The 27,230-nt window shown below is 44.2% G+C and overlaps 1 protein-coding gene and 2 long non-coding RNA genes across 4 annotated transcripts; 2 read left to right on the forward strand and 1 right to left on the reverse strand.

Moving 5' to 3' along the window:
- Nucleotides 1-398: 398 nt before the first annotated feature.
- On the reverse strand, nt 399-26,733 carry BMS1 (BMS1 ribosome biogenesis factor). 2 transcript variants are annotated; one of them, XM_081191288.1, is made up of 23 exons: nt 26,606-26,733; nt 22,724-22,936; nt 21,942-22,132; nt 21,180-21,259; nt 20,521-20,709; nt 19,494-19,636; nt 19,251-19,372; nt 18,272-18,468; nt 17,921-18,057; nt 16,570-17,315; nt 15,731-15,832; nt 14,211-14,365; nt 13,109-13,190; nt 12,398-12,474; nt 11,554-11,739; nt 10,919-11,107; nt 9,765-9,945; nt 8,642-8,700; nt 7,945-8,067; nt 4,603-4,750; nt 3,330-3,505; nt 2,233-2,394; nt 399-767 (listed from the first exon to the last, which is right to left on the reverse strand). In XM_081191288.1, exons 2-23 carry the CDS (start codon nt 22,897-22,899, stop codon nt 537-539), a joined length of 3,852 nt encoding a protein of 1,283 aa, XP_081047414.1. In that variant the 5' UTR covers nt 22,900-22,936; nt 26,606-26,733; the 3' UTR covers nt 399-536. The 2 variants fall into 2 exon arrangements, with proteins under 2 accessions (XP_081047414.1, XP_081047415.1); XM_081191289.1 differs by having other exon boundaries at nt 26,480-26,616.
- LOC308585618 lies at nt 774-1,971 on the forward strand. Its single transcript, XR_014007543.1, has 2 exons — nt 774-1,458; nt 1,502-1,971. It is a non-coding gene; the product is annotated as an uncharacterized lncRNA (long non-coding RNA).
- LOC308585601 lies at nt 15,843-21,735 on the forward strand. The gene is made up of 2 exons (XR_014007521.1): nt 15,843-16,300; nt 21,514-21,735. It is a non-coding gene; the product is annotated as an uncharacterized lncRNA (long non-coding RNA).
- Nucleotides 26,734-27,230: the final 497 nt, after the last annotated feature.

A 27,230-nucleotide genomic window follows, 5' to 3' on the forward strand; every position in this document is an offset into this window, starting at 1 on the left:
GGCAGAAAGATTTGCTTTCACGTTTCTTAGGAAGCATGGCTTTTCCTAGAGAAATGCACAATATTTCAATGTGTAAGAAATAACTCATGAACAGATTCAACTTGGGCTGCCCATTTTTTTATCTCATTCAAACATTAGTATTAAAACCATGTACAACTGCATGATCCATTTTTTTACTAACAGCAAACAACATTTGCTGTAAATGTTTGTAAACATTGTTAGTAAAACATTTTTTACTAACAGCAAACATGAATCCCATCCAAATAATCACATGTAAAATACTTCAATGAATGATCAGAGACCACAAAGTGTGTGACACCTTCACTTCTTCCTGAAGCATACTGCGGGGTAAACACCATAAACCATAATTTACATCTGATACTGTTGTTTTCAAATGACATTGTCATTGTTTTTTCTCCTCCAAGGCAAGTTCATTGGAGTCCAGAACCTTATTAACAGTATTTTTGGGTCTTGCTCTTAACTGGGCACTCCAGGGTAAAATGTCTTCTCGCTTCCTTCAGGTGGCTGCTGAAAACTCACTTCTCCCTTTCAGCAGATCCTCTCAGGCTTGATTTCTGCCGCTTTTTCTCCCTTTGTCCAATAATGCGAAAGAGCTTCTTCTTTGCTTCTTTCTGCCTCTTTATTTTCTCTTCCTCCTCTTTCTGCCTCCCTTTGAGACGTTCTTTAAGCTGCTGCCGATGTTTCACTTTGGCTTTCTTCAGCTTGTAACTGTGTACCGTGCCCAAAGCAGACAGAAGTGCTGCAATCTTAACGAAAACAATGAACAATGTGTGTTATGTACATATTGAACTTCAGGGCTGACAAATGGGAGCAAGAACTGGCAAATTACAGGGCTGATTTCCCAGGATTTAATTGCTGTTAGAAAAGGAGATCCAGCACTAAAACGCTACTCACTAGCACTGAGCTGCAGCCATGCAAATCAGCACATGCACTTCAGGAAGATCAAAATCTTAGCAATGACATAAGCAGGAACTTCCCCCTCTCCTATCAAACAGATTCTTATATCAAACAGATCTGTTGGTTGTGTTCCATTTATCACACCCATCTCCCTCTAGGATAATTAACACAATTTGTATCTTGATAACTGTATCCACTGTTTCTTGGATCAAACACACTACACCAGTGGTTCTCAAAGGGCGTGGCAGGAGAGGATGGTGAGTTCGGTGGGAAGATTCCAGGACAGCCAATATTATATTGTGGGAATGATTCATGTTCTCATGTAGCTGTAGCTGCATTGTTTTGTACTTTGTGGATGTCCCATGATCAGCTTAGAAAGTAGCTGTGTTCTATGTTATAAATCAAGGAATTGTTTCATTTTGTTTCTCAGTGTATTTCCTATCAAGAACAAAAATTGGTGTGGTGCGAGCCGCAAATTTTTATTCTAGAAGTGTGGCCCAGAGAAAAAAAGTTTGAGAACCACTGTGCTACATAAAGCAGGCCTTTAAGATTCATTGCAGTCATCCTGTGCTACATAAAGCAGGCCTTTAAGATTCATGGCAGTCATATACCAGTTGGTACATTTTTATTTGTTTACTATCCTAAAAGCTACAAGTCAAATTGCCTTACATTGGAGGATTACAACAAACTGGAAGTCCCTTTACTCCCTTGGCCATAGAAATGGATGCAAGACAACCACAGCTGCCTGTCTGCCTGAGAAATTTTGGATGGATGGATTTTTCTTAAAAGACAACTTACATGGCCATCCCACCTGCTCCATTTTATCCTGAGGTAGGTTAGGATGAGGGACAGGACAAAGTCATTTAGCGAGCTGCATGGCTGAGTGTGGAGTTGAAATCTGGTCTCCCAGATCCTAGTCCAGTATTTCTCAAACTTAGGTCTCCAGCTGTTGTTGTACTACAACTCCTATCATCCCAAGCTAGCAGGATCAGTGGTCAGGCATGATGGGAGTTCTAGTCCAACAACAGCTGCGAACCCAAATTTGAGAAACACTGTCCTAGTCCAAGTTTAAGCTGCAATCCACATCTCAGGGAAATTCCTGACAAATCTGTTGATTTTTATGGGAAGGAATCATTGACGTAGAAATCTGTGTTGCAGGTTGTGAATAACTTGTAATCCTTGTAAATTACAGCAAAAATAACGAGGACTAAAAACACCAATATTGGTCAGCGATCAGAAAGAACTCCTAACTTGCTATTTTTAAGTGGTTCTTGCACCCAATAAAGGATTATTACAAAACCTGAAACAACTTACCTTCTTTTCATGAGGCTCCCTGATAACAGCTGGTCTCCACTTGTCCTTTGTGACTTTTCCTTTTCCTTCCTGAAGCTTAGGTTTGCTTTTAAATGGCAAAGCCTTCTGAAGCGCTTTTGGAATATGCAGTTTATTGAAATGTTTCTTTTCTCGCATTATAGGCTAAAATAAAAAAGAGTGAATGTAAATTGAACAGCAACATTCATTTTGCTTTCTAACTTGCCCATTACATTCTGTATTATAATGAGGAAAATAGGCAAATAAAATCTCTTGGCTTATGTTCATAGCTCCTTCCCAACTGAAATGTAATATCTGAATCCTTGGCTATGTAGGAGGAGTTCATGTTGTCATTTTTGCCTGTGATGACATCTAGCTTATACTGACAAGAGCAAGAGTCACTGGGTGAGCTCTATTTATGTTATCTGAGCAACGCAGGAGGGAACTGCCTTGCAGTGGCTCCCTTAGCATAAATGTAATTCAAAAACAGGGTCTCATGAACAGACTTCATCATCATTTTACAGATCAAATGATGTCACAACTGTTGCGGACAGACAGAATCCTGTTCTATGTACTGCCGCATATCTAGCAAGGGGGCTGAAAGCAATTTTATAATTTTAAAGCCGGAATACTTTAGTAATCGGAAGTGGGAAAATTGTGCCTTCCACTTCAACATGTTGGGACTCCAGCTCTCACCAGACCCAGCCAGCAGGGCTAATGGCTGGGGCTGATGAGAGTTGTAGTTCAACCTCATCTGGAATAAGGGGCACATGTTGCCCAACCCGCTTTACATAGGCCTGTGAAATCACAGAAGGTCCTCCCCCAGGGTTATCCTGAATCTCAGGTACAAAATCACCAGGTGGATAACTCAGCTGGTTAGAGCATGGTGCTGAGAATGCCAAGGTTGCAGGTTCGATCCCCATAAGGGACAGCTGCATATTCCTGCATTGCAGGGGCTGGACTAATGACCCTCAGGGTCCCTTTCACACTCAGAGCCTCCACTATTTCACTAATAGTGCCGCTATTGAGTGTTGCTGATCAAAGGCAATTCAAGATAAAATCTATGCATATTTTGACACAAAACAACATACACCCCCTACCTTGTAGAGAGAATCTTTGTTTTGTTTTAGTCTGATGCCCTTCTCATGCCTTAGCTGGCCTGTTGTCTTCATTCCTGCCCAGGAGTCTTTTTCACCCACAGCCTTTAGCAAGGAAGTCACTGGGTTATAGAAGGCTGGGGTGGAGACAGGATACCAAGTCCGCAAGAAAACAATATCTAGAAAGGGAAGAAACTGGTTAAGCTTTTAAAACTGTTTTAAGGAGGCAAGCTTTGCAGAGTTGCAGGTGAACCCTCATGCCCACATATCTGGATGACAGCTTTGCATCTTAAGGGGTTCCCCTCCTAGACCTGCAAGCAGAGTGAGGCAACAGAGCCCTGAGACGAGAAGAGTGGCAGGAGAATGTCATTTCTGAATCTCCCTTATGTGAAAGTAGAACACAATACAAAACCAGCACATCAGGTTCTGGCTCAACCTTTGCCCTGTACCACTAGTTTTCTACTTATACAGAAGTTTTCCCAGCAGAAGGTGACATTGCCCATTCTACCACCTCACTCTGCTGTTATGTGCAAGACCCCGGTCCTGCTGTCACACAATACAATACAGTGGTGCCTCGCAAGACGAAATTAATTCGTTCCGCAAGTTTTGCCGTCTAGCAAATTTTTCGTCTTGCGAAGCACGGTTTTAACGGTTTAACAAAGTCGCGAGACGTTTTCGTCTTGCGAAGCAAACCCATAGGGAAATTCGTCTTGCGAGGCAAATCGAAAACGGAAAAACCTTTCGTCTAGCGAGTTTTTTGTCTTGCGAGGCATTCGTCTTGCGAGGTACCACTGTACAAAACTGTAGCCCTGTACAGAAGCTGAACACGCCAACTGCCACCACAGGAATCTGAGACGGTCTTAAAGACGACAGCAATCCAGAGCACAAAGCAGAAACATAACTTTATTGAGTTTGCCTCTTACTATAAATGTAAAAATCAGAACGGTATTGCTACAACTATAGGAACACAGGTAGCATCTCTGAAACTAACCCCTTGCTACCAATACTTTTTTTATAGGGGTGGGGGGGGAGGGATGCACTGAAACTATGATCAGAAATACCAGCCTGGTGTGACAACTTCACTGATCACCACTAGAGGGCAGAGCTTTTTTACATTAAAGGAGGCATAGCAGAGTTTGAGAAACCTGCCCTCTCAGAAAGACTGTGCAATTCATTCCACAGATATGACAGGGGTGCAACCTCACCTTTGGCAATTCCTGAAAAGAAAGGCTCCTGAAAAAATCATCCTGCAAAGCAACTGGAAGGTGCCACTTACCGCTCATTAGCAACTTATCTTCAAAGGTGGCTCGGAAGGCGCCCTCAGGTGTCCGCAGGGCTTTTTTAATCTGACCTCGGATGCCGCTCACAGTACGAATGGCTGCGCCTTCAAACTTGGCCACTTCCAGTACAGAGTTAAACATCCCCTATGTTGACGTGAAACAAAGTAGGAATGAAAAACTTCATACTGAGCTTGATATTGCAATATCCCCAAAAGCCCCCTTCTATACCAAAGCTGTGTAGGCTTCTGTGAGGCCTTGGGGAACAGAGGAGGCCAGCCAGATGACTGCCCTGTATGCTTTACTGATTTATTAATAGAATTATCCTTATGCCACCATATCATATTGGGGCAGTGTGCAACATTAAAACGTGAAGCACCATTCAGAACAGAACTTTCCAAACTGTGTGTCGTGACATGTTAGTGTGTCAGCTGCAGTGTCAATACTTCCCATGCTCCTTCTGGGGCTGGAAAGGGGTTAGTTTAACCTCTGGTTTAATAGTAAGACTGAATTACCGTGTCATGAAATGATGCACGTCTAAAGTGTGTCACTAACATGAAAAGTTTGCAAAGCTTTGATTTAGAACCATACAATCATTAGTGACTGGCTTATCACAAAAATTCAACAGCTGCAAAGGCCTGCTTGAAAGAGACGCTTGAAAATCAAAAGTGAGGATGCCTGCCAAATCTGCTGGGACAGTACCCTACTCCACATAGGACAAGCAGTGAGCTCTTCAACACAGCAAGGCCTCTGTAAGACAAGCCACAACTTACAGCGCTCACCCAGTGACTGAGCAGAGATAAAAGGGCTCGCACAGGCCTTAAGAGATCCTGCACCCAAGTTGTCCACAGCTTTGTATACTGACACAAGAGCCTTGGACCTGGTCTGGGAGCAAGTGGGCAGCCAATGCAGATGGTTAAACAGAGATACAGTATGTTGCCCCCATCATCTGCTGCGTTCTGTGCCAGCTGGAGCTTCTGCATGAGGAGCAGCCCTACGGAGAGTGCACTGCAGTAATCCAACCTTGATGTTACAAAGGCATGGGCTACAGTTCCCAAGTTATCCCAGTCCAGACATGGTCATAGCTGGCACACCAGACAAAGCTTGTAAAAGCCTGCAGGGGAAGTACTTTACCTGCAGGAGTTCCTGGGTTCAATCCTCAACAACAGCCCAGATAGGGCTGGGAGAAACTCCATGTCTAAAACTCCAGAGAGCTGCTGCCAATCATTGTGGACCATACTGAACAATATGGGCCAATGGACGTGGTATAAGGCAGCTTCCTATGTCCCAAAGAAACTCCTAGCCACATATGTCATTTGTGCCTCTAACGACAAATACTCCAGGCATCCCCAACCTTCGGCCCTCCAGATGTTTTAGACTACAATTCCCATCATCCCTGATCACTGATCCTGTTAGCTAGGGATCATGGGAGTTGTAGGCCAAAGCATCTGGAGGGTCGCAGGTTGGGGATGCCTGATCTATTCCTTTGGAGGGCATGCAACCCTGTCCAGAACAGGCTGCTGGCCTATCCTCTTGACGCAGGAGCAGTGCTCAAAATTAGCCAGGCGCCAGGTGTGTTTTGCAACTGGTGCGGGTCCAATTGCAATCACATGGAGATCTCTGGACACCAGGTTGGCAACTGGGGGGAACAAAATGTCACTTAGAGGAGGATCTGAAATATTTCCTTTGAAACCTGAATTAGTTTTATTCCCGTTTGTTCAAATGTGTTGTAAACTGCTTTGGGATTTCTTCTTTAAATAGAAAACTATATAGTGATGGAATGGGTAATAATACTAATAAAATCCCATCAGGGTGGGTGGGGGGTGGCACCTAGACATTCCATTGTGGCAACCATAGTCTAGGTTTAAGAAGCCATTTGGTGATTAGATTATATATCTGAGTTTCTAACACTCTGCAGGAGCTACTTACCTACGGAGGCTCCATTTCATCAAAGTTCAAACCCAGTTTATTGGCCCTAACTGATTTTGAAGCTCACACGGGAGGGTCATTCCATATCAAAATACTAAGAAAATTGGAAGACGTGGTGTAAAAAAAAGGGGATTACTTGATGTGGAAGGACTACCTGCACTGCAAAACAACCATACTAGACTTCTTGTCCGTATTCAAAAAACATACTGAAAAGAGACGCTTGCATCACAAAAGGGAGCTGGGTGAAGACTTTGAATTTCAAAAAGGAAAGATACTGTCTTTGTGGGAGGTGCCTGTTCCAAACTGTCTCCTAAGAGAGATAACAGCAAAGAATGGAGCCACTGAGTGAGTCATAGCACCCAGTTACACCCAGCTGACTTCCAAGATAGGGTCTGAAGTTCAAAATGGAGCATGACAGATAAAAAAAGCTCCTTCCCAAAGGAGTTTAAAACACAAAGAAGTTTTTAAAAGGTGTGGGGTGGGGGAGCAACTTCAAAATGGTCCTGGAAAATGACCAACACATTTCAATAAGGTCCTTATCGGAGGCACAAGGAGGCAACACAGGAGATGTTGACTTAATAGGAAAATTGCGTAAGGCTTTTAGAAACATGCATTGGGCATTTAAAATATCCATTATGCATCCAAGATCATAGGGTGTCACCCGGCACATGACGCTTTTGCTATTCTTTCAATGGAGTTGAGGACTGTAGGGAAAGGTTAGGGACAAAGATTCAGGATCCTGGCTACCATTTTTGGTAGGTACAGCTTTGCTGGATCAGGCCAAGGATCCATAACACCCTATGCACAACAGAAGCCAGCCAGATGTTTTAGGGGCAGCTGAAACAGGGCCATAGTTCATCACCATTGCTGGCAGCCTAGGTAATAATAATAATAATAATTTATTATTTATACCCCACCCATCTGGCTGAGTTTCCCCAGCCACTCTGGGCGGCTCCCAATCAAGTATTAAAAACAATACAGCGTTAAATATTAAAAACTTCCCTGAGCAGGCATTAAGAGGTATGCTGCCTCTGGAAATAATAACAACAGCAGTAATTAAATGTACTCTCCACCCTTCACTAGCAACTCCCAGGGTGAGTTATAATTAAATATTTAAAAACAGCTACAACAAATTAAAGCTGCAGGAATAGGGCAAGTCCTGAGAACACACATCTCCGGTGTCAACAAGCAAAGGTTGACATCTTCTGCATTTCCCAAAAGTTGCATATTGGTCGTGCCAGATGCACTTCTATAGGTAGGGAATTCCACAACTCAAGGGCTGCCACAGAAAATGCAGCTTTTTGGTGGTGGTGGTGGGACCCACCCACACACCAAAATTCTGAAGGCGGCAGAACTACTACTCTGCTGACCCCCAAGAGGGTCCTCAACATTCCTACTGCTCAAACACATACCTTGATAAATGCTGTATTCTTGAAAATTTTGAATGGGAAACCGGTCAACTTTAATTTCTTCACAACTCTTATGGACTTATCTAAGTCAAGCACAACTCCAGTGGCCGCGATCCGAAAATCAGGCTGAAATATAAAGCACAGAAACTTGCTTGTATTTGTTATAAGATATCCAGGTGCACGCATGTACGAACACACATGCAGGCAGACAGGATGGGGCGTGGAAATGCATTGGAAAGTGCAGGTTTCAGGGTGCTTTTCTCTATTTCTCATTTATTTTGCTCATGGGTCTATAAATATTGGTCTGGCTTACTGTATGTGTATGCATACCAGAGAAGCTGGGGGAGAGAAGGGCCTCACACATCACACTTGGCTTCACACGACATACAGAAATAGTGAGACTCTCACATTGCTTCTGCTTGGTCCAAAACTCAGCAATGCAACAGGAGAAACTCCTCTCTTCTTCCCCCTCCCTTGACTAATGGAAACATTTCACCAAGGAACTTGCCCTAGCAAGTAGAAGCCGAGTACTGTATCTTATTTCCTACATTACTTATCTATCCATATGGCCGTCCTGCACACTTCACAAATAAATCCACCAACAGAATCATAGAATTGGACGGGATCCTGAGGGTCATCTAGTCCAACCCCCTGCAATGTACCCTAGGCCAACTATAAACCGTCCATGGTAAATACTTACTGTTGCTCCGCTCACTGACTGGATTGCCAGACACCCTGCTCCTTGTGGCGTGATAGGACCTAACAAACAAGATTGACCCAAACCTTCAGTGTATGGTTCAAAGGCGAATATCCTCACTTAAAAACGTAGTGAGAAAAGTAAAACCCAGGGCAAATGAGGGAGTTAAAAGCAAATACAAAATGCTTCCTTTCAAAACCGAGGTAATGTTCTTAATACAGTCATACCTCGGGTTACAGCTGTGTTTTTTCAGGTTGCAGACCGCCAAAACCCGGAAGTACCAGAACGGGTTACTTCTGGGTTTCGGCGGTTGCGCATGCACAGAAGCGCTAAATCGCACTTTGCACATGCACAGAAGCACTGAATTGCAACCTGCACGTGCGCAGACACGGGTTGCGAACGTGCATCCCGCACAGATCACGTTCGCGACCCGAGCGTCCACTGTATATCCACCCCCCGGCACAAGTAATAATCAAGGGAGCATGGTTTAAGGTAAAGAAATACGAAGCTTTCTTGGACCTGGCTCTTAACACGGTGGCCAGGTTCACATGTATCACTAAACCAGCCTTCCTCAACTTTGGGTTTGCATATAATGTTGGAATCCTGGCTCCCATCAGCCCAGATCATTGGCCATGCTGGCTGCAGATTATGTGAATTACAACCCAACAATACATAGGGATCCAGGACAGGAAAAAACCATGCTAAGCCATGGCTTAGCCTTATTATTATGAACTAAATTTGTTTTTGGCTCAAAGCTTGACTCACACGCTCCCCCTTCCTCCCCCTGCATGGCTGCCAGTATCTACTTATCTCAGTTTTTATCAAGCTTCCCTTATCTTGGCTTACCATTGTGTGAACCAGGGATGATTTCTTATCCTACACCCTGGCTAGGTAAACAAGACATAATCCATGCCTTGAAATAGCAAACCCTTTTTCTTGACTGTGGCTCAGTCAATCTCCTTCTAGCCCTGTAAATTTGATAAACGAGGCAGAGGCACGGGTTTTGCATTTCCCCCTCTAATTCCACCACTGCTTTGACATAAAGCTTCAAACAATTCCTCATCATCATTAGGTGGCTTTACCAGTGCTGTTCCTGAGGCTGGGAAGTTGCAGAGTTTGCTCTTACCCCAAAAAGTTGTGCCACAGTGCATATGCTGTGGTGTATACTTGAGCAGCCTGTGACGGCCATTATGGTCTTCAATGTAGTACATAGGGATCGTCTGAAACCTCCTCCAGCCCAATGAGAAAATGAGAGGATCGCGAGTCTTAAGTATTTTCTTATACCAGCGATGCTTCTTCAAGCGCATCTGAGGAAAACCAAGGATGTTTCATCAAAAGCAAACTCCTACATTTATGCCAGTAATTATTTCAGCAGTCCCTTATCCTGTCTTAGTACTGAGGCCATCTTGCACTATATAAAATGCAGTGAGTGGTTCGGTGCCTCATGTTTTGAGAAGTTGGAAACAGAAAATGATAACAGGGATCAAGGAAACACATAGAATATTTTGCAACTTTCATCCTCAAAGAGACTGATACAAAGGACCATTGAAAGGAAGGAAAGTTCTGCGAAGTCTTGCCTAAGAACTAGCTGTGAGCTGAGTATAATCTCTCATAAATATCTTTATCATGAGGTGTAAGATAGCCCTTCTGTGAGCAGAAAAGACATTCCACACAAGGGCTGGCAGCCTTGGCAGTACAATTATGTTCTAGAACCAGCTTTGACAAGGGTCTGCAGAAAGGAGATGCAGGCAAGGAATGTGGAGGCACACTGAAAGCCATCTAGGATGGCAAAAAACGAAGGATTTTTATGTAGCAGCAAATTGGAATGCCATTCATGTGAAGAAACAGCTAGATATGATTCCATGGAGGTAAGAAGAGCGGCACTGCTCAAAGAATCTCCTTATGAGAGCTTCTTCCACACTCAGTGCAATTGTTCTGGCACTGAATAAGCAAGTAAGAAAAGATCAGCCCAGCCCCAAATGGGAATAAATGCTTTGTTCTAGACCTGATGGATGACTCTCCCTCCTCTACCTTCCCTCCACCCACTTTCCCTTGCAAATATTGCCTTTTTAGTTGGCAAGCCTGATGCCATGGCATCCCTCTCTCCTTGAGGAAAGCTGCATTGCGGGACAATAATTATCTGAAAAGTGGAATAAGCAAGTGCTGCAACCCTAACCCAGAAATATAGGAGTGGGAAAATGTGGTCACACAGGAGGTGATGAACTGAGAGACAAAAGAATTCTGCACCATAAAGGAGAACGTAGTGTTGCGACTGCATACCTGCACATATCCCACATTTCCTTCGGTGTTTCCCAGGCCACCCAAGATAATTGGATAGTGTGGGTCAAAATGCAGCACCAGCTCACACGGGACGTTCTCCAGTTCTATCCGTACATACATTCCGGGCCGGAATCCCTCATACTGAACTCTGGTCTCGTCGTCTTGATCTTCAAATTCAGTCCGGTTAAGCTGTGTGACAGAAGCAGTTCGGAGATCCGTTAAACTGACAGAAAAAATACTTGTAAACCAATAATGATAATAATGAACATTTGCATTATGAGCCTCCTGGTACAGGTTAATGAACTAGAAGGAAAATGTACACATTCTTTTCAAATTATAAAACATTGCCATCAAGCTGTATAATACTTAGTGCCTTACAGCTGGAGAGTGCATGTTAGAGAGTTCAAACCATTTCACATACATTGTGTTATTTTTCTTATGATAAATAAGGGTTGAAGCTGACACGAAGGGGTTACCTAGAATTGTGGAAAAAGAGGGAAATTCAAACCAGAGATATCCCGAACCATATTTCAACCTTTTAACCATGTCTACTCAGAAGGAAGTCCGATCTAATTCAGTCTTGCAGTTCTGGCCACTAAGCTACAGAAGTTCCCGATCAGGTAGGAAATTTATACCTGTGCCTGTTTCTGCATCTCCCCTTTTAGGTCATCAAAGTAGGTGGCATCTCCTTCGTCGTACACAGCATCAAACATCCTCTTCAGCTTGCGTTTCTTATCCATCCGCTTCTTCTTTTCCTCTTCCTCTTCACCAGATTTGTCATCTTTCCCATTATTATTCTCTTTCTCTTCTTCGCTTGATGCCTAATGGGGAAGGCAGGGGGAAGAGAGCTTTATTCTGTATGTTTTGTCCTCAGGGAACAAAATTACAAGTCATTTTAATACTGCAGCTTTTTGTTTTCAACTTAGACCTAAGGCCTAAGAAAGATCAAAATTTATGGCTTGCCCATTCAAGTAATTAACTAGTGATCATCAGTAACAAGGAGTCAAAACAGCAAAAAAATGTTCAAACTCAATCTGTGCATCATTAACAGATAAACATTATTGGGTTTATAGTGTCTGTGAAATCTTTAAAAAATTGCCACTGTAATCCACTTGACAAGTGTCTTATGTGAGAATTTAAGCAGTTCTGACAAGAGCTTAAGATGAGCTACGTGCAGCAGCTGATATCCTACAAAGTAAGGAAAAAGTTGTAGGGAAAAAGTTGTGGGCTCTGAACAGTTCAAAGGTAATTATGAGTCCCACACAGAAGAGATGCAATGACACTCAAAAACTGCAAACAAAGAACAAATACACATCTGCTAACACCGAGAAAAAAATATGCTGAATATTTTCAAATTCCCATGATCTGTATCATATATTTGCTGAAGAATTTGGGTCTCTCTTGACAAGAGAATCTGTAACTTCCTAGCTTTGAACACCTGTTCAACAAATGAATCACAGTTAATTCTCTCAAACCTACTTCATCTCCTTGATCAGCTGCTTTGCCTTTGTGTACAATTCCTGTCTCAAGGTCTTCAAAATCGCCATATAATTCTTCTATAAAAAGTAAACATCAGCAAAATCATTAATATTTTCTGCCTTAGTTTCTCCTAGACAGTAAATCTTTCAGCTTGTCATCGATAAATTTTACGCATGCATCTGAATGTGTTTTCATTCAAACACACACACACACACACACACACACACACACACACACACACCCCATGGTCCCATGGTCCCTTCATTTGTGATATTTTCATAAGACATGAAAAATTGGCAGGTGGGAGGTAGTATATATATGTGTGGACATTTTTGTACTCTGTCTTCTGTGTGCATACATTCAGTGGCTATACAAAGTCTTCCACTAAAACAAGGAGGTGAGTGCAATGGCACTCAGATCTTCCAATAAAGGAAATCAGCCATTTCCAGAGCCCATTCCTGCTCCACAGATCTCCCAAACGATCTCCCAGATACTGTTTTTCTACAAACAAACAAAAAAAGTGTCCCTCCCAAACCCTCCTTAGTTTTCAGCATTGTCTCCACATGCAGAACTCTCCCCCCCCCCCTGCTGAAACCCATATTTTCATCAGCCCTTACCCACTAAAGCTGGCCCTGAAGCAGGTCCACCCATAGCTGCTCAGACCTTTCCTTCCAACTATTAAGAGAACAATAGGAAAAGGCTCCAACTTACCATCCTCCTTCAACAGTTTTGCAGCATCTTTATCAGCTTCCCAGTTTCCAGTCACAAAACAGTCTCTGATACTGTCCATAACCTGCAGGCAGAGTAGCAAACTTGTTTTCTGCTGCAAACACACGCTAATTCTAGAACTGACCCACTGTAGCGGCAATTATTTTACCAGTTGCAACAATCTGAGCCGCCCATACAAAAACATTCGTTAATATTTCTAATCTATTGTTTTTTCTGAACACGGTCAACGCACAGATTTGTCAAGGAAGCCATGAAAGTAAGATCTGGACACTGTGTTTTCAAAAATGAAGGACTATCAGGTACAGTAAACTGGATACTCAACATGTAAGTGAGGCATCAAATAATCTACAGCAGGCATAGGCAAACTCGGCCCTCCAGATGTTTTGGGACTACAACTTCCATCATCCCTAGCTAACAGGACCAGTGGTCAGGGATGATGGGAATTGTAGTCCCCAAACACCTGGAAGGCAGAGTTTGCCTATACCTGATCTGCAGTATCATGCCTCAAAGTGGCTTTCTTAGTCTATGCACCCTTCCACACAGAAAAGACTACCTGCCCTAAAAATTATCCTTCCATTTGACCAGCATAGACAAACATAAACAAACAAAAAAATGCATGCACAATTCAAATACTGCCACTCCTTCCTTAACCATCCTTCCCAAACATTGCCAGTTTAGTTCCCTACTAATCTCCACCCTATTGATTGTTGCTTCTTTTCCTTTCCAAACTCCAGCTCCTCTCTTTTTGCAAGTCTAATCCACAATTCTCAAAGATCCTCAAATTTGTGGGAGTGGTAAATTATGTTTCTACCATCATCACCACTTCCACTCCTCCCAACCTCCATTGATACCAGCAAGTGAGCATATACCGTATGCACTGTCTTATTATGAATACAGTATCTGGGATATCAATCTAGCAAATAAGTCCTCCCAGTGCATCTGCCACCTAGAAGCTGTTTCTCTTAATTCTCCCTCTATTAAATTTCTTGAATAGCTCGGACTGTGTGAAGGGCACACCAACCAACCATCCCTCCAGCATACTGCTCTAAGAATACAGTAAGAATACAGAATCTACAGTAAGCACCTCGTCCAAGTCCCAATCTTGTGGGGTTTCCACAGGGAATTTGGAGCAGTCAAGGGCATCGGCTTTTCGCTTTGATTCTTCGTTGGGACGGCTGATGCGGAACAACCCTCCAAGCTCATTGTTTTCTTCATCTTCCTCCCCCTCATTCTCAGCCACTGAATAAAAACAGAAGTGCTTCACAGTTATACTTTGAAAGGAAGCCCTGGGAATGTTGCATCTTCTAATATTTCATTACTAGGGTGCAATCTTAAGGAGTTGGGAGCAAGCACCCGCAAATCCATTCCCCAGGACTGAATGGGTTTTGTCTTCTGGTGAGAAGAATGCTCACTGACATACATTCCCTCCCTCCACCCACTCACTTGTCCAGTGGTTTAGGGTGCATAGTGAAAATGTCTGCACAACTGAGAAACAGCCCCATCGCTCTTCCAGTCCTCTGCATATGCCAGAGAGCTTGAGAGAAAGGCATTTTGTTTTTGTGCAGTGAAAAATAAAGACAGTGGTACCTCAGGTTAAGTACTTAATTCGTTCTGGAGGTCCGTTCTTAGCCTGAAGCTCTTCCAGTCCTCTGCATATGCCAGAGAGCTTGAGAGAAAGGCATTTTGTTTTTGTGCAGTGAAAAATAAAGACAGTGGTACCTCAGGTTAAGTACTTAATTCGTTCCGGAGGTCCGTTCTTAACCTGAAGCACCACTTTAGCTAATGGGGACTCCTGCTGCTGCCGCACCGCCAGAGCACGATTTCTGTTCTCATCCTGAAGCAAAGTTCTTAATCCAAGGTACTATTTCTGGGTTAGCAGAGTCTGTAACCTGAAGCGTATGTAACCCGAGGTACCACTGTATCCTCTATTACAAAATGTATGACAAAGATCTTGACTCTTATTCTTTGAATTCCAAGTCTCTTCTCCTCTAAACATAGCAATATTATATCATAATCAACACTTAATAATGTCATCTTAGTTGCTCTTCTTGCTTTTGTTATTAAGTTGATCCACCTAAGTTGATCCACCTCACTGGAATATCTTCTGTCTTTCCCAACTATAGCTTGCCAAGCTTCATAATTTCAATCTGTGTTATTGTTTGCTGTGTTATTGTTTGCTGTGTTATTGTTTGCTGTGTTATTGTTTGCTGAATCTGCGTTATTGTTTGCTGTGTTATTGTTTGCCCTTAATCATCAGCATGGTCGATATGCTACAAAATAACCAATAACCTCTTAAGAACTTGAAACTTGATTCCAACAATCTGATTTTGGGCTGAGCCAACTGCTGGGAAGCTGGTCAACTGTGCTGAAGGACACAGATTAGAACCCAGAAAGCCTATCAGGGACCACACTTGGTTGCAAATAAATATTCTGGGACCAACCAGAGCAGCTTTCATAAAATGGGAAAGAGTTGGACCTCTTCTTCTTTCATGCAGCCAATGTACCACAAATGATTAACATGTTATTTTTTTCTCTCCTTCCACAACCCAGTCTGTTAGTCCCTTTTCTTAAACTGTTTAAGGGAAAGCAGTGAATTTATTATACCTGTTCCATAAATAAGTTTGCGAAGATTGGGAGCCGATTGTTGTTGCCTCAGAAATGCTTCAGCTGCCTTTTGAGTAATGCCTTCTTTCCACTTAAGCGCACCTGGGGGGGGGGGGGACAACATGGTTTCTTTAACTGAGCAGATTCAATGCTCGCTCAGATTCGCAACTGTCCATTCTACCACTAATATAAATGGTCCCTGCTGCTATTAATCTCCAAAATATATGAGTTCACTTTTTCTTAATCCCCTCTCATATGCATGGGGCTGGATCCAAACTGAGACTTCAGTCCTAACTACACTTAGCAGGGAGACAGCCTTGTTGAATTCAATAGGACTAAGTAGGTATGCAAATTAGTTGCCCACAGTTCACATTGTGATCATTGAGACTAACAGCACAAACCCAACCATGTCTACTCAGAAGAAAGACCTACTTAATTCAATGGGACTTGCTCCCAAGTAAATGGGATTCGGATTGCAGCCTAAATTAAGTCATGGCTAACTTTTCAAATTGATTTCAATAGGACCTAAGGGCAAGTAACTTGGTCTGGATCCAACCCATGGTTCACAAGGTAATCTTATACATATCTATTCAGCTCAGTGGGACTTATTCTCGGGCACACAGACCTACAGTTTTATCCTCTTCCACTAGAAATATGAAAACAAAAATACAAAAGAGCAATTAAACTGAACTACATTTATGCTACAGAAATAATTGGCAGACCATCATAATTCCTAAGTAACACAGCTCCTTTTACTAGCAAATGAACAACACCAAAGAAGGTGGGCAATCTCAATTGAATGTCATGCCAAACATGCCAAGAGAGCAGTGTGTACATACCAACTGTATCTAGAGAAAAGTCAGAGGCTTCTTTATACTCCTCTTCCTCTTTCAACAGACCTTCAACATCATCCTCGCTTTTGTCAAACTTTGATTCCTGTGTTTTAACTCCAGCACACTGCGGCTGGGAATCTTCCCCCTCAGATTCTTCCGTATCAGAATCTTCCATTGAGTCTCCTTTGTCCTCCGCAGATGATTCTTCCATCTCAGATGCTGATGCTTCTTCTGCTGTCCCATTTCCAGAATCTGTAGCGGCAGCCACCTTTCTACGCAGATTTCTACTATTTCTCTCCTCTTTGTCCATTTCACCACATGCAGACCTATTCAATAAATCTGTGTTTCCAGCTGTAGATTCAGAATCAGCAACTCTCTCCTCCTCGCTTTCTTGTCCATCTCCTTCTCCATCTTCCCCGTCCACATCAAGGCCCATTTCTTCTTCCTCACCCGAACTTATCTCAAGATTGTCATCGCTATCAGCAAATGCTGGAAGTTCTGTTAGGGTTCCTTGTTTGGGTCCTTTTTTAAAACGCTTGGAAGATCTCAGGGCCAGCTCCGGATCTGGGAAATCTTCATCACTTTGCTGCCCATCCTCATCATCACCATCACTACCACTCTCAGACATTTCTTCATCTTCCTCCTCATCACTTCCACCATCTTCTTTTTCCTCGTCTTCAAATAGTGCCTTCCGACGTACCCTCCCAGTATGTGGGTCAGTTTCCTTCTCTTCTTTAGGCATCTCAAACAGACTTCCAAAAGAAGCAAAAATGAAGTATCACGAACTATTTGAAAACAAAGATACTGCAAAGAATATCTGGGGAGCTTCCAGGCCATAGGTCAAATTTGGTTTGTGAGGCTGTTTTTGGAAAGCCACACTCACCCGCTCTGTCGGGGGTGGCACAGGTAAAGATTGTTCAAAGGAACAATTGGGAGCTTAACATAAGTTCCTGATTGTTTCTCTGCTGGAGCAAGGAAAAGCCCCAATCACCTATCCGCTGGTGCGCAGTAAGAACGCGCCTTGCACAAGGAAGGGAAACCCTTTTCCCCTCCCAATGCTGCTCTTTGAAAACTCCCCAAATGACATTTCTCCACCTCCAACATTGGGGTGGAAAGGAGAAATAGGGGGAGACTTCCAAAACAAAGGGCTGTCAATACCCTCGTGCTGCAGTTCTTAAGCATGGGGGCCCCATGCAAAGGATTTTGATATTGATTCCGGAGCCATAAACGGTCTCCGCCTCCCCCAAAAAACTTTTTGGGACACATCAAAATCTGCTAGGCTGACTAAAACTGCAAACATTAAAAAGTAAAATATTCTCTCAACTGCCCCCTTGGTAATCAAGGGTTATCAACTTACCCTTGGTTGTCAATGTCAGTCTCTAGCGGTTGGGAATCCATGAAGAGAGACACTTTGCTTGACGCCATTTTGGCATCAATAGTGGAGTGCGTAGAGATGAGGCTCTGGACTAGTTCATGGTTTGGTCTCGTTTCCTCCTGACAAACCAAAATTCTGTTAGCAACTATTTTCTAAATATACTTATTTTGCTGTTTGCGTAAATTAGCTGAGACCATAGTGGTACTTATGCCAAGAGATTACATCTCAACAAGCAGGCTGGGGAGAGAAGTCTGTCAGGGGTACATACAACTGGCTTCAGTACTGTACAAGAATTAACACTACATTACCAACTGCTAGAGAATTAACCCTCACCTCTTCTTCTTTATGTGTGTGACTTCCTCCAAGGTCGATATAAACTGCATCTTTATCATAAACTAAGCCCCCAACACCTGACAGTGGTGCATAAATAAGCTTCTCCTTCTCATTTAAGGAACGTTTCTTCTGGTGTTCAGGGAGCGCACAGGGATCTGGCAGGAAACTGACATCACTCACTGTGAAATCCCCAACGCCTGGATGAGAAGAAGCACAGAAAATCAAAACGGGGTCCAAGTAGGAAGTGCTAAAAATTAGCCACGCATGCAGCGAAATGACCACAGTGATTTCACTGTGTTAGTGATCTGTACTGTAAGTACTGTATGGATGAGACCTCCTACCACATTTTTTTATTTCTTGTTAAGGTACAGGAATCTCATGAAGAGAGACTGGCAAAATGAGCCCAGCTGGAAAATGCCTATATGAACAAACCCCAAGTTTTAATTATATATCTCCCATATTTGTTTTTTACTTTTCTGTATTTTCTATATTTACTTAAATAGCAGGTTACAATACAACTTTAAAAGCGATATAGAATATTAATTAAAGTAACAGGCTACTCAGTAAAAAAATTAAACAACTGCATAGGCCTGTAAGCATAAAAAAAGTCTCAAGAAACACCTAAAAGTCAAAAGCAAGGGTGCCTGCCAAATCTCTTCTGGAGAAGAGTTTCACAGCAATGGACTGGCAAAACTAAACACCTGACTTCCGGTTCAACAGGTATTCCCAGCAAAGTGTGTATAGGATTACAGCCTCAGCCTTCCAATCTGCAATACGGGGGCAATGTTTAAACCCTAAAATATTGCTGATTGGAAGATAGCTGTTTGCAGGAACATAGTCTTTTAAAAAGGGCTCCATGTACACTTCATTGGAACAATGTATGTGCAAATTGTATTTTTCTTAATACAAGGCTGTCCTTTGTTAACAAGACACAGTGCTGCAAGAAATAAAAAATAAGAAATAAGTGGTGGTATCCAACCTGGCATATGTATTTGACTTTTGTTTTTCAAGTGCGTTCCTCTTAAGTAACCATAAAGTGAAACCTTCCTGTCACACTTTGGATTAACTCTGATATCTTCAGGGTTTGTCAAGTCTTCCATCCTACAGAAAATAAGGAAAGATTCACAGTACTTTCACATAAATAAATAAAAAGTAATCTAACAACATTGCAGAGTGCTGGGAGGGAAACAGGGGAAATGAGAGGTGTGTGGTATGGAATTACCTGTCTGCTAGTACGTAAGGATGAGACGTCTGCCACGTAAGGGGACGAAATTTCATTACGGAAATAAAGCGCCCCAGGTTGTGGATTTCCTGTTTTTGATATTCTCCATGTACCATCCCAGAGAGATAGAACAATTTGGCACCCTAAATTGACAAATTAAGAGAATAATTCACAGAACAACTGAAGCAAGACACTACACTTTACTGTTTCTCTAGCATAAGCGTGATTTCCTCTGAAAATAAACACGGAGTTGTGTACATGATGCAGTTTTGCACAATAAGAAGAAAAAGCACCTCAAGTATATTGACGGGGGAATTCAGCTTCCTGAGAATTTCAGGGAGAGCTATGTATTGGCCACAGTTTGTCATGCCAGATGACCAAATGAACAATGGCTAACTAAAGCAAAAAAAAATGCACCTCTGAAGTCCCCCCAGGAGGAGAAAGAGAAGCCCAACCTCATATCAAGCATGTTATGCTAACCTATGGCCATTATAACCAGCAGGATTGCCACCAGGACTGCATCCCCAAGTTGAATTACAATCTCCTTCCCCCTAATGTTTCTGGATATCACATTGTGTGTTTCCCCACCTGTGATCCATACACTTGGCCTGCACTCTCAATTTATACAAACTGCAGCAAACGTTATCTTGCCATGTTTTTCAGTGCACTGCAGTCCTGCATCAAGATTACTGGTAAGACTAAAATGCTATACAAAGAGTGCACCTACAGCAAAGTCATACAAGTACCAAAATCTGTACTGGGTTTGAAAACTCATTTGAACTGTGGAAAGTTCATTACACAAAACTGTAGATAATTATCTTCCAGATTAAAATCCAAATCCAAATTTGTGACTTTAACCATGAATGGATATGGAACTATATAAAGGACAAATTTTCAGGAAGGATCCAAAGGAAATTGTAACAGAAACACACTGAAGAGTTACAATGCAGCCTTCTAGCTTCACTGGTTACAACTCTAAATGTTTTACATTCAACTCACAGGGTGAGCCACTGATGCAATATCATACCTGATAAACCTCTGTCCAGAATCTGTGCTTCAATCTCTTTTTAGTCTTCTTGAGCTGTTTGTTATTCTTGAAGGTATCCAAGTGTGTAAGAACACCCATAATTTTGGGGAAGCCATGTACCTGGCAAATGTTTAAAAATTCAAATGTTTCCATTTCAAATCCGAAGCTGGCATCAATGAGCATTAAAACCTGAGAAATGGAAAGAAAACTGTCAGGGGGGAAACATGCAGATCAACAATGAGCTGGAAAAAGTTAATGCTCAGTATAAATTAAATTCTCAATTTACTTTTTTCAGAACATTACTAGCATATATTGAGAATTTAATAAAGAAAAGAATTTGTATAATGATTCAACTATCAACAATGGATCACCTGAATCAAATAAAGTGCATGTTGCATAGTAAACAACATTTTCCTTCTTTCAAAGAAAATATGCTTAATCCAGTATATCAGTCCAATTTATTCACTGAATAGGTCTTTTTTCTAAGCACACACATAGAATTGCAGTGTATAACTACTACTTATAGAGCTCAACTCTAGAGAAATATACAGTTTGACTTGTATCCATCTTGTAATTAGTGTATGATGTTTTCCCAAGTTTATAATTAGCATATGTTGTTTTATAGCAAGAAAAGCTCGTCATATACTGATACAACTCACCAGATCGGCAACTTTAGCTAGATCAATCATTGTATTAATATCACATCCACATTCAATTATGGTAAGCCTACGCTTTTTACCTGTAAACAAAGGTGAAGAGCAAAACATGACAGATTTTAGTACTACCATTAAAAGTGTGACAATACTTTTCAGCTCATTGATTGAGAACATCAGATCACACTACCCTGTGATAATTGGTTTCCTGTCAAAATCAGATAGGCCAGCAGGGAAATTAAAATGATTTTGGCTGATTTTAGTTTATTCAAATTTTCTTATAGCACATATGATTATGTACAGCACACTTCACTCCTCTAATTATGTTCTTGCTTTTCAGACAAATATGGACCACCTGTCTATTCATGATCATTGGATGCCCTGGCTCCAAGTACTTTTTCCCATCCAAAATGCAGCAGGAGGCAAAGGGCCAATGGACCTTCTCTGTGGTGGCACCCCATTTGTGGACACTCCCCAAGAACACTCAACTAGTCTAACTTTCAGGCACTAGATAAAAGCTGTACCATTCTCCCAAGCTTTGAAGTATAGATTTTTTTATGTAGGGCAGGGTCCAGTCAAAGTAATGTACTTTAAAGCCACAATTATTTCAAAACAGCAGAACTCTGTAAGCACTTCCATTTTCTTCCATGAAAATCAACAGTACTTAAAAACATCCAACTGTTAGTAGGTTTGAACTGAGGACTGTTTTAAACATAAACCAAACACACACATGTACATAATCTTTTGTTAATGTGGGTCAGTTCTTACCTGACACAATTGTTACAGGACCCCGGATTTCAACTAACTTCTGCCTGGTGAAATTCTTAATAAGACATTTTATCAAGGTGCTCTTTCCAACTTTCGGAGGGCCAACCACAACCACAACGACAGGAGGAGGATCTAATGGAGTGCGGTCAACCACTGGAATGTGATGTTTTTTCGTCTTCAAATCCTGGGTCCTGTTTTTAAGAATAATGTTTACTGTAAGCTACAAAGTAGACAGGACAAGTGCCCTGCCACACAGAAAAACAAGAATAACACCAGTTGTTCAGACCAAAGATTCACCCATCCTCAAATTCCTCCCCCCACCCTGCATGTACCACAACAGCCTAGAATCCAAGGAAATTATCTCATGCCATTTAGTTACATCCATTCACATCAGGATTGCATTGAGTCCCATAAAATTACATGGAAATGATTTGGGAGTCCTATACAGCACTATGAGAACTAAAAGATCAGCTGCAACTCATGGACCTAGATGTGGACAGTCATCAGCTAGTTACTCAGTGTAATCATTCTCATAAGATTATTGTGAGGCTAAAAAGCTGGTTTCCCTAAAGAACAGGATATAGATTAAGAAAAAACACATCATACCAAAATGGAGAGAGATCTATCATGTGAATATATATGAAGACAGCTCAGAGTGTTATACAGTTACAAATTCTAAGCTGAAGAACACAACCTGCAGCTGAAAACGCTAAATGTAAGAATAAAGCATTCTAACAGGGAGGAGCAAACCAGTATGCTAACGAAGTCTAGCAGTTCCACACCTGTGGAAAGTTCTGGCCATCTTGACTGCAGATTGGACCGCAAAGGCCTTTGGGTTTCTTTTCCGGGCATCCTCCTCATCTTCAAGCCCTAAATCTTTCAAATGACGCTTCCTTTTCTTGCCAGCCTTTGGCCCACTATGTCTCTTGCGGTGATGTTTCTTATCGGTTTCCTCCATCGCTTTTCTTGGTGTTTTATCACTCAGGGCAAAATACCTGTTTTTACCAATGTAATGTTAAGATAAACAAACAAATGTACTATGTATAATATGCATCATTCATTGGGTGAGAAGTGAAGGTGCTTCAACAACTGTCTAAAAAAAAGATGATAAAATAAAATGACCTAATTCCCAACTTTCAGTAGGTGGCAACTGACTGTTTTCCCTTTGTATATCCACTTGGGTGGAATAAAAGTGGAGGAGAATGTTTGCTCACTTTAGCTAGTAAAATACAGTGGTGCCTCGCAAGACGAAATTAATTCGTTCCGCAAGTCTCTTCGTCTTGCGGTTTTTTCGTCTTGCGATGCACGGTTTCCCATAGGAATGCATTGAAAATCAATTAATGCATTCCTAGGGAAACCGCCTTCAGACCAGGTCCGGGGACAGTCTGTCCCCGGACCTCTTCTGAAGGCTGGGGGGGGGACAAGGGCTTTTCTTCCCACCCCCAGCATTTTAAAAAACCCTGGGACAGCGGAGGACTTCTCCGCTGTCCGGGGCGATCTTAAAATGCTGGCGGGCGGCATTTTAAAATCGCCCCGGACAGCGGAGGACTTCTCTGCTGTCCGGGGCGATTTAAAAGCCCCTGGGAAGGCAGGCAGGGGGGACAAAGACTTTTGCCCCCCGCCAGCCTTCAGAAGAGGTCCTGGGGGCAGCGGGAAGCGAAGCGCTTCGCTTCCCCGCTTCCCCCCGACGTCTTTTGCAGCAAGGGGCTGCGGGGAGATCGCTATCTCCCTGCAACCCCTTGCTTCAGAAGAGGTCCGGGGGCAGCGGGAAGCGAAGCGCTTCGCTTCCCCGCTTCCCCCGGTCTTTTGCAGCAAGGGGCTGCAGGGAGATCGCTATCTCCCCGCAACCCCTTGCTTCAGAAGAGGTCCGGGAGCAGCGGGAAGCGAAGCGCTTCGCTTCCCCGCTTCCCCCGGTCTTTTGCAGCAAGGGGCTGCAGGGAGATCGCTATCTCCCCGCAACCCCTTGCTTCAGAAGAGGTCCGGGAGCAGCGGGAAGCGAAGCGCTTCGCTTCCCCCGACGTCTTTTGCAGCAAGGGGCTGCAGGGAGATCGCTATCTCCCCGCAACCCCTTGCTTCAGAAGAGGTCCAGGAGCAGCGGGAAGCGAAGCGCTTCGCTTCCCCGCTTCCCCCGACGTCTTTTGCAGCAAGGGGCTGCAGGGAGATCGCTATCTCCCCCCAGCCCCCTGCGACCCTCCCCCGGCTGGAGAGGTGACACGCGCCTATGGCAGGAGCCTCCATAGGCGCACGTCACCTCTCCAGCTGGGAGAGCGCGCGCGGGGCTAAAGCAGCCCCCTGCGACCCTCCCCCGGCTGGAGAGGTGACACGCGCCTATGGCAGGAGCCTCCATAGGCGCACGTCACCTCTCCAGCTGGGAGAGCGCGCGCGGGGCTAAAGCAGCCCCCTGCGACCCTCCCCCGGCTGGAGAGGTGACACGCGCCTATGGCAGGAGCCTCCATAGGCGCACGTCACCTCTACAGCTGGGAGAGCGCGCGCGGGGCTAAAGCAGCCCCCTGCGACCCTCCCCCGGCTGGAGAGGTGACGCGCGCCTATGGAGGCTCCTGCCCTGCTCGGGATGGCAGTCCCGGCAGGGCAGACAGCTCTGCGCCGCCATCCCGTGCGGGGCGGGACTTAGCGCCCCGCTCGGGATGGTGGCGCAGATCTGCCTGCAGTCCCAGGACGGCAGACAGCTCTGCGCCGCCATCCTGAGCGGGGCGGGACTTAGCGCCCCGCTTGGGATGGCAGCGCAGATGTGCCTGCCGTCCCCGGACGGCAGACAGCTTTGCGCGGCCATCTGGAGCGGGGCGGGCTTCTCCCCCGGCTCCCGATGGCCGTGCAGAGCCCGCGCTGATCCCGGCACGGCAGACAGCTCTGCGCCGCCATCCCGAGCGGGGCGGGACTTAGCGCCCCGCTCGGGATGGTGGCACAGATCTGCCTGCAGTCCCAGGACGGCAGACAGCTCTGCGCCGCCATCCCGAGCGGGGCGGGACTTAGCGCCCCGCTTGGGATGGCGGCGCAGATGTGCCTGCCGTCCCCGGACGGCAGACAGCTTTGCGCGGCCATCTGGAGCGGGGCGGGCTTCTCCCCCGGCTCCCGATGGCCGTGCAGAGCCCGCGCTGATCCCGGCACGGCAGACAGCTCTGCGCCGCCATCCCGAGCGGGGCGGGACTTCTCCGCTGTCCCGGGAAGGCAGGCGGGGGGAGCAAAGACTTTTGCCCCCCGCCGGCCTTCAGAAGAGGTCCAGGACCTCTTCTGAAGGCCAGCTGTGGGCGAAAGTCTTTGCTCCCGACCGCCAGCAATTTAAAACAGGTCCCCGGAGATTTCCCTATGGGCTTTCGTCTTGCGAAGCAAGCCCATAGGGAAATTCGTCTTGCGAAGTGCCTCCGAAACAGAAAACCCTTTCGTCTTGCGGGTTTTCCGTCTTGCGAGGCATTCGTCTTGCGGGGTACCACTGTACTAGCTTCCACACAAAGTGTGGTCTGAACACACACACCCATGTTTACTTGGAATTAAATCCTACTGCACTCATCAGGGGAGGTTAGCTCCAAACCCATGTTCAAGGTCTTGCTACTGCCATATAAAACCCTAAATAACTTGAAACAAGTAGTCTGCTTCCCCTTATATTGCCTCCCCTTCTGTGCTTCCAACCAATCATTAAGTTCTTCAGGAGGCAGCATTGCTAGCTGTACAGTGGTACCTTGGTTTAAGAACTTAATTTGTTCTGGAGGTCCATTGTTAACCTGAAACTGTTCTTAACCTGAGGTACCACTTTAGCTAATGGGGCCTGCCGCTACCGCACAATTTCTGCTCTCATCCTGAAGCAAAGTTCTTAACCCGAGGTACTATTTCTGGGTTGGCGGAGTCTGTAACCTGAAGCGTCTGTAACCCAAGGTACCACTGTACTACAATCAATGGACTGCCACTTTATAATATCTAGGAAGCCTTCTGTGTGAGGGCAGCCTCCCTCTGGAACACCTTCCCAAATGCAATTAGGGAGTAGAAAACAGGACTTAAGACACTTCTGGAAACCGTACCTTTTTATGCAAGGGTCCCCAAGATTATCAAGTTTTACTACAATGTTTTGTTTTTAATTTTTTTTAAAAAAAATATTGGAATAGTACTTGTATCTTGGTTAAAGCATCTCATGTAAACCAGGGATTGTGTGTATTAAATAGCATAATAAATAATCGCAGGTAAACAGAACCCTAGGTGCTCAAGCAACATTCCCCACTAACAGCTATTCTTTTGCCAGCTGGAAGGCGGAGATGAAACCTGAAGAATGGCAAACCGAGTAGCACCACGCAGGTCCGATTTCTAGCCAGCATCGATTCAGCACCTCTTCCCGGAAGACAAAATAGGGGCAGCACTTTATTAATGAACCGTGCGGGGAAGCGAGAGGCCAGAAACTCGCAAGCCTTGGAAGAGGTGCTTCGTTCGGGAGCAGCATTGATTTTCTTAGCCTTACACGTGGATGAGCGCTTTGCTCGCCATCCCGGATATGATCCGCGTTTTTAAATACTCTGCCTTAGTATTTCTCCTACCATTCATAGAAGCGCTTTTCTTACGGCTTATGGTTCGGAGAAATCGCTTCTACCGCGGGGGGAGGGTCGGGATTTCTCGGACAACAGCAATAATTCCCGGGACAGAAACCACCGAGCTCGGCTTACCAGACGACTCCTTCCTCCTCATGGGCAGCCCAGACGGAAGAAGCGTGTGGTTGCCGGTGCTCACTTCTCGTGGCTCCTCCCGGAAACAACGGCGCGCGACTATTTGTTCCGGGGGGACCGGGAGCTGAGGGAGAGAGGAAAGGAAGGCAATGCCTGAGGCACCGGAGGGAGGTGGGCGGGAACCATAGCAGCCGGGATATTTGAAACGGGTCGGCGGTTGGCGCCCAGGTTACCCCGAGGAGTGTTTTGCACAGGGGATTTTTGGGTGTTATGAGTCCAAACCAGCCTCAGCCCTTCCTTCCCTGAGCAATAGAAAGCATTCCAGACGCAGCTATAGGGTGAGTCAGTGCCGGATTTACGTTTTAGCTAAAGAAGCTATAGCTTAGGGCTCCACTCTCTTTCGGGCCCCCCCAAAAAAAATAAAGGGGGAAAAACGGGTTGTACATTTCCAAAATATAAGATAAAAAACAGATAAAGTAAAAATAAACTTACATACAGCAACAGTGTTTTGTGTTGTGTAAGTACTGTAATGGGCCCCGCCTGCTAGCCTGCTCCCTAAAATATTACTGGTTTGCTCATTTATATATATAGGGTCCTATATATATATGTGTGTGTGTGTGTGTGT

The sequence above is a fragment of the Podarcis bocagei genome (genome assembly GCF_964188305.1).
Source record: "Podarcis bocagei genome assembly, chromosome: 4".
Taxonomy (NCBI): Eukaryota; Metazoa; Chordata; class Lepidosauria; order Squamata; family Lacertidae; genus Podarcis; species Podarcis bocagei.

Excerpts from the sequence above, each read along its gene's own strand:
- BMS1 (XM_081191288.1), bottom strand. The coding sequence starts at position 22,899 with ATGGAGGAAACCGATAAGAAACATCACCGCAAGAGACATAGTGGGCCA. Across the intron at positions 15,833-16,569 it reads CTTTTCTCTAGATACAGTTG|GTGCGCTTAAGTGGAAAGAA; the intron begins GTATGTACACAC and ends CCCCCCCCCCAG. Across the intron at positions 14,366-15,730 it reads CAAACTTATTTATGGAACAG|TGGCTGAGAATGAGGGGGAG; the intron begins GTATAATAAATT and ends GTTTTTATTCAG.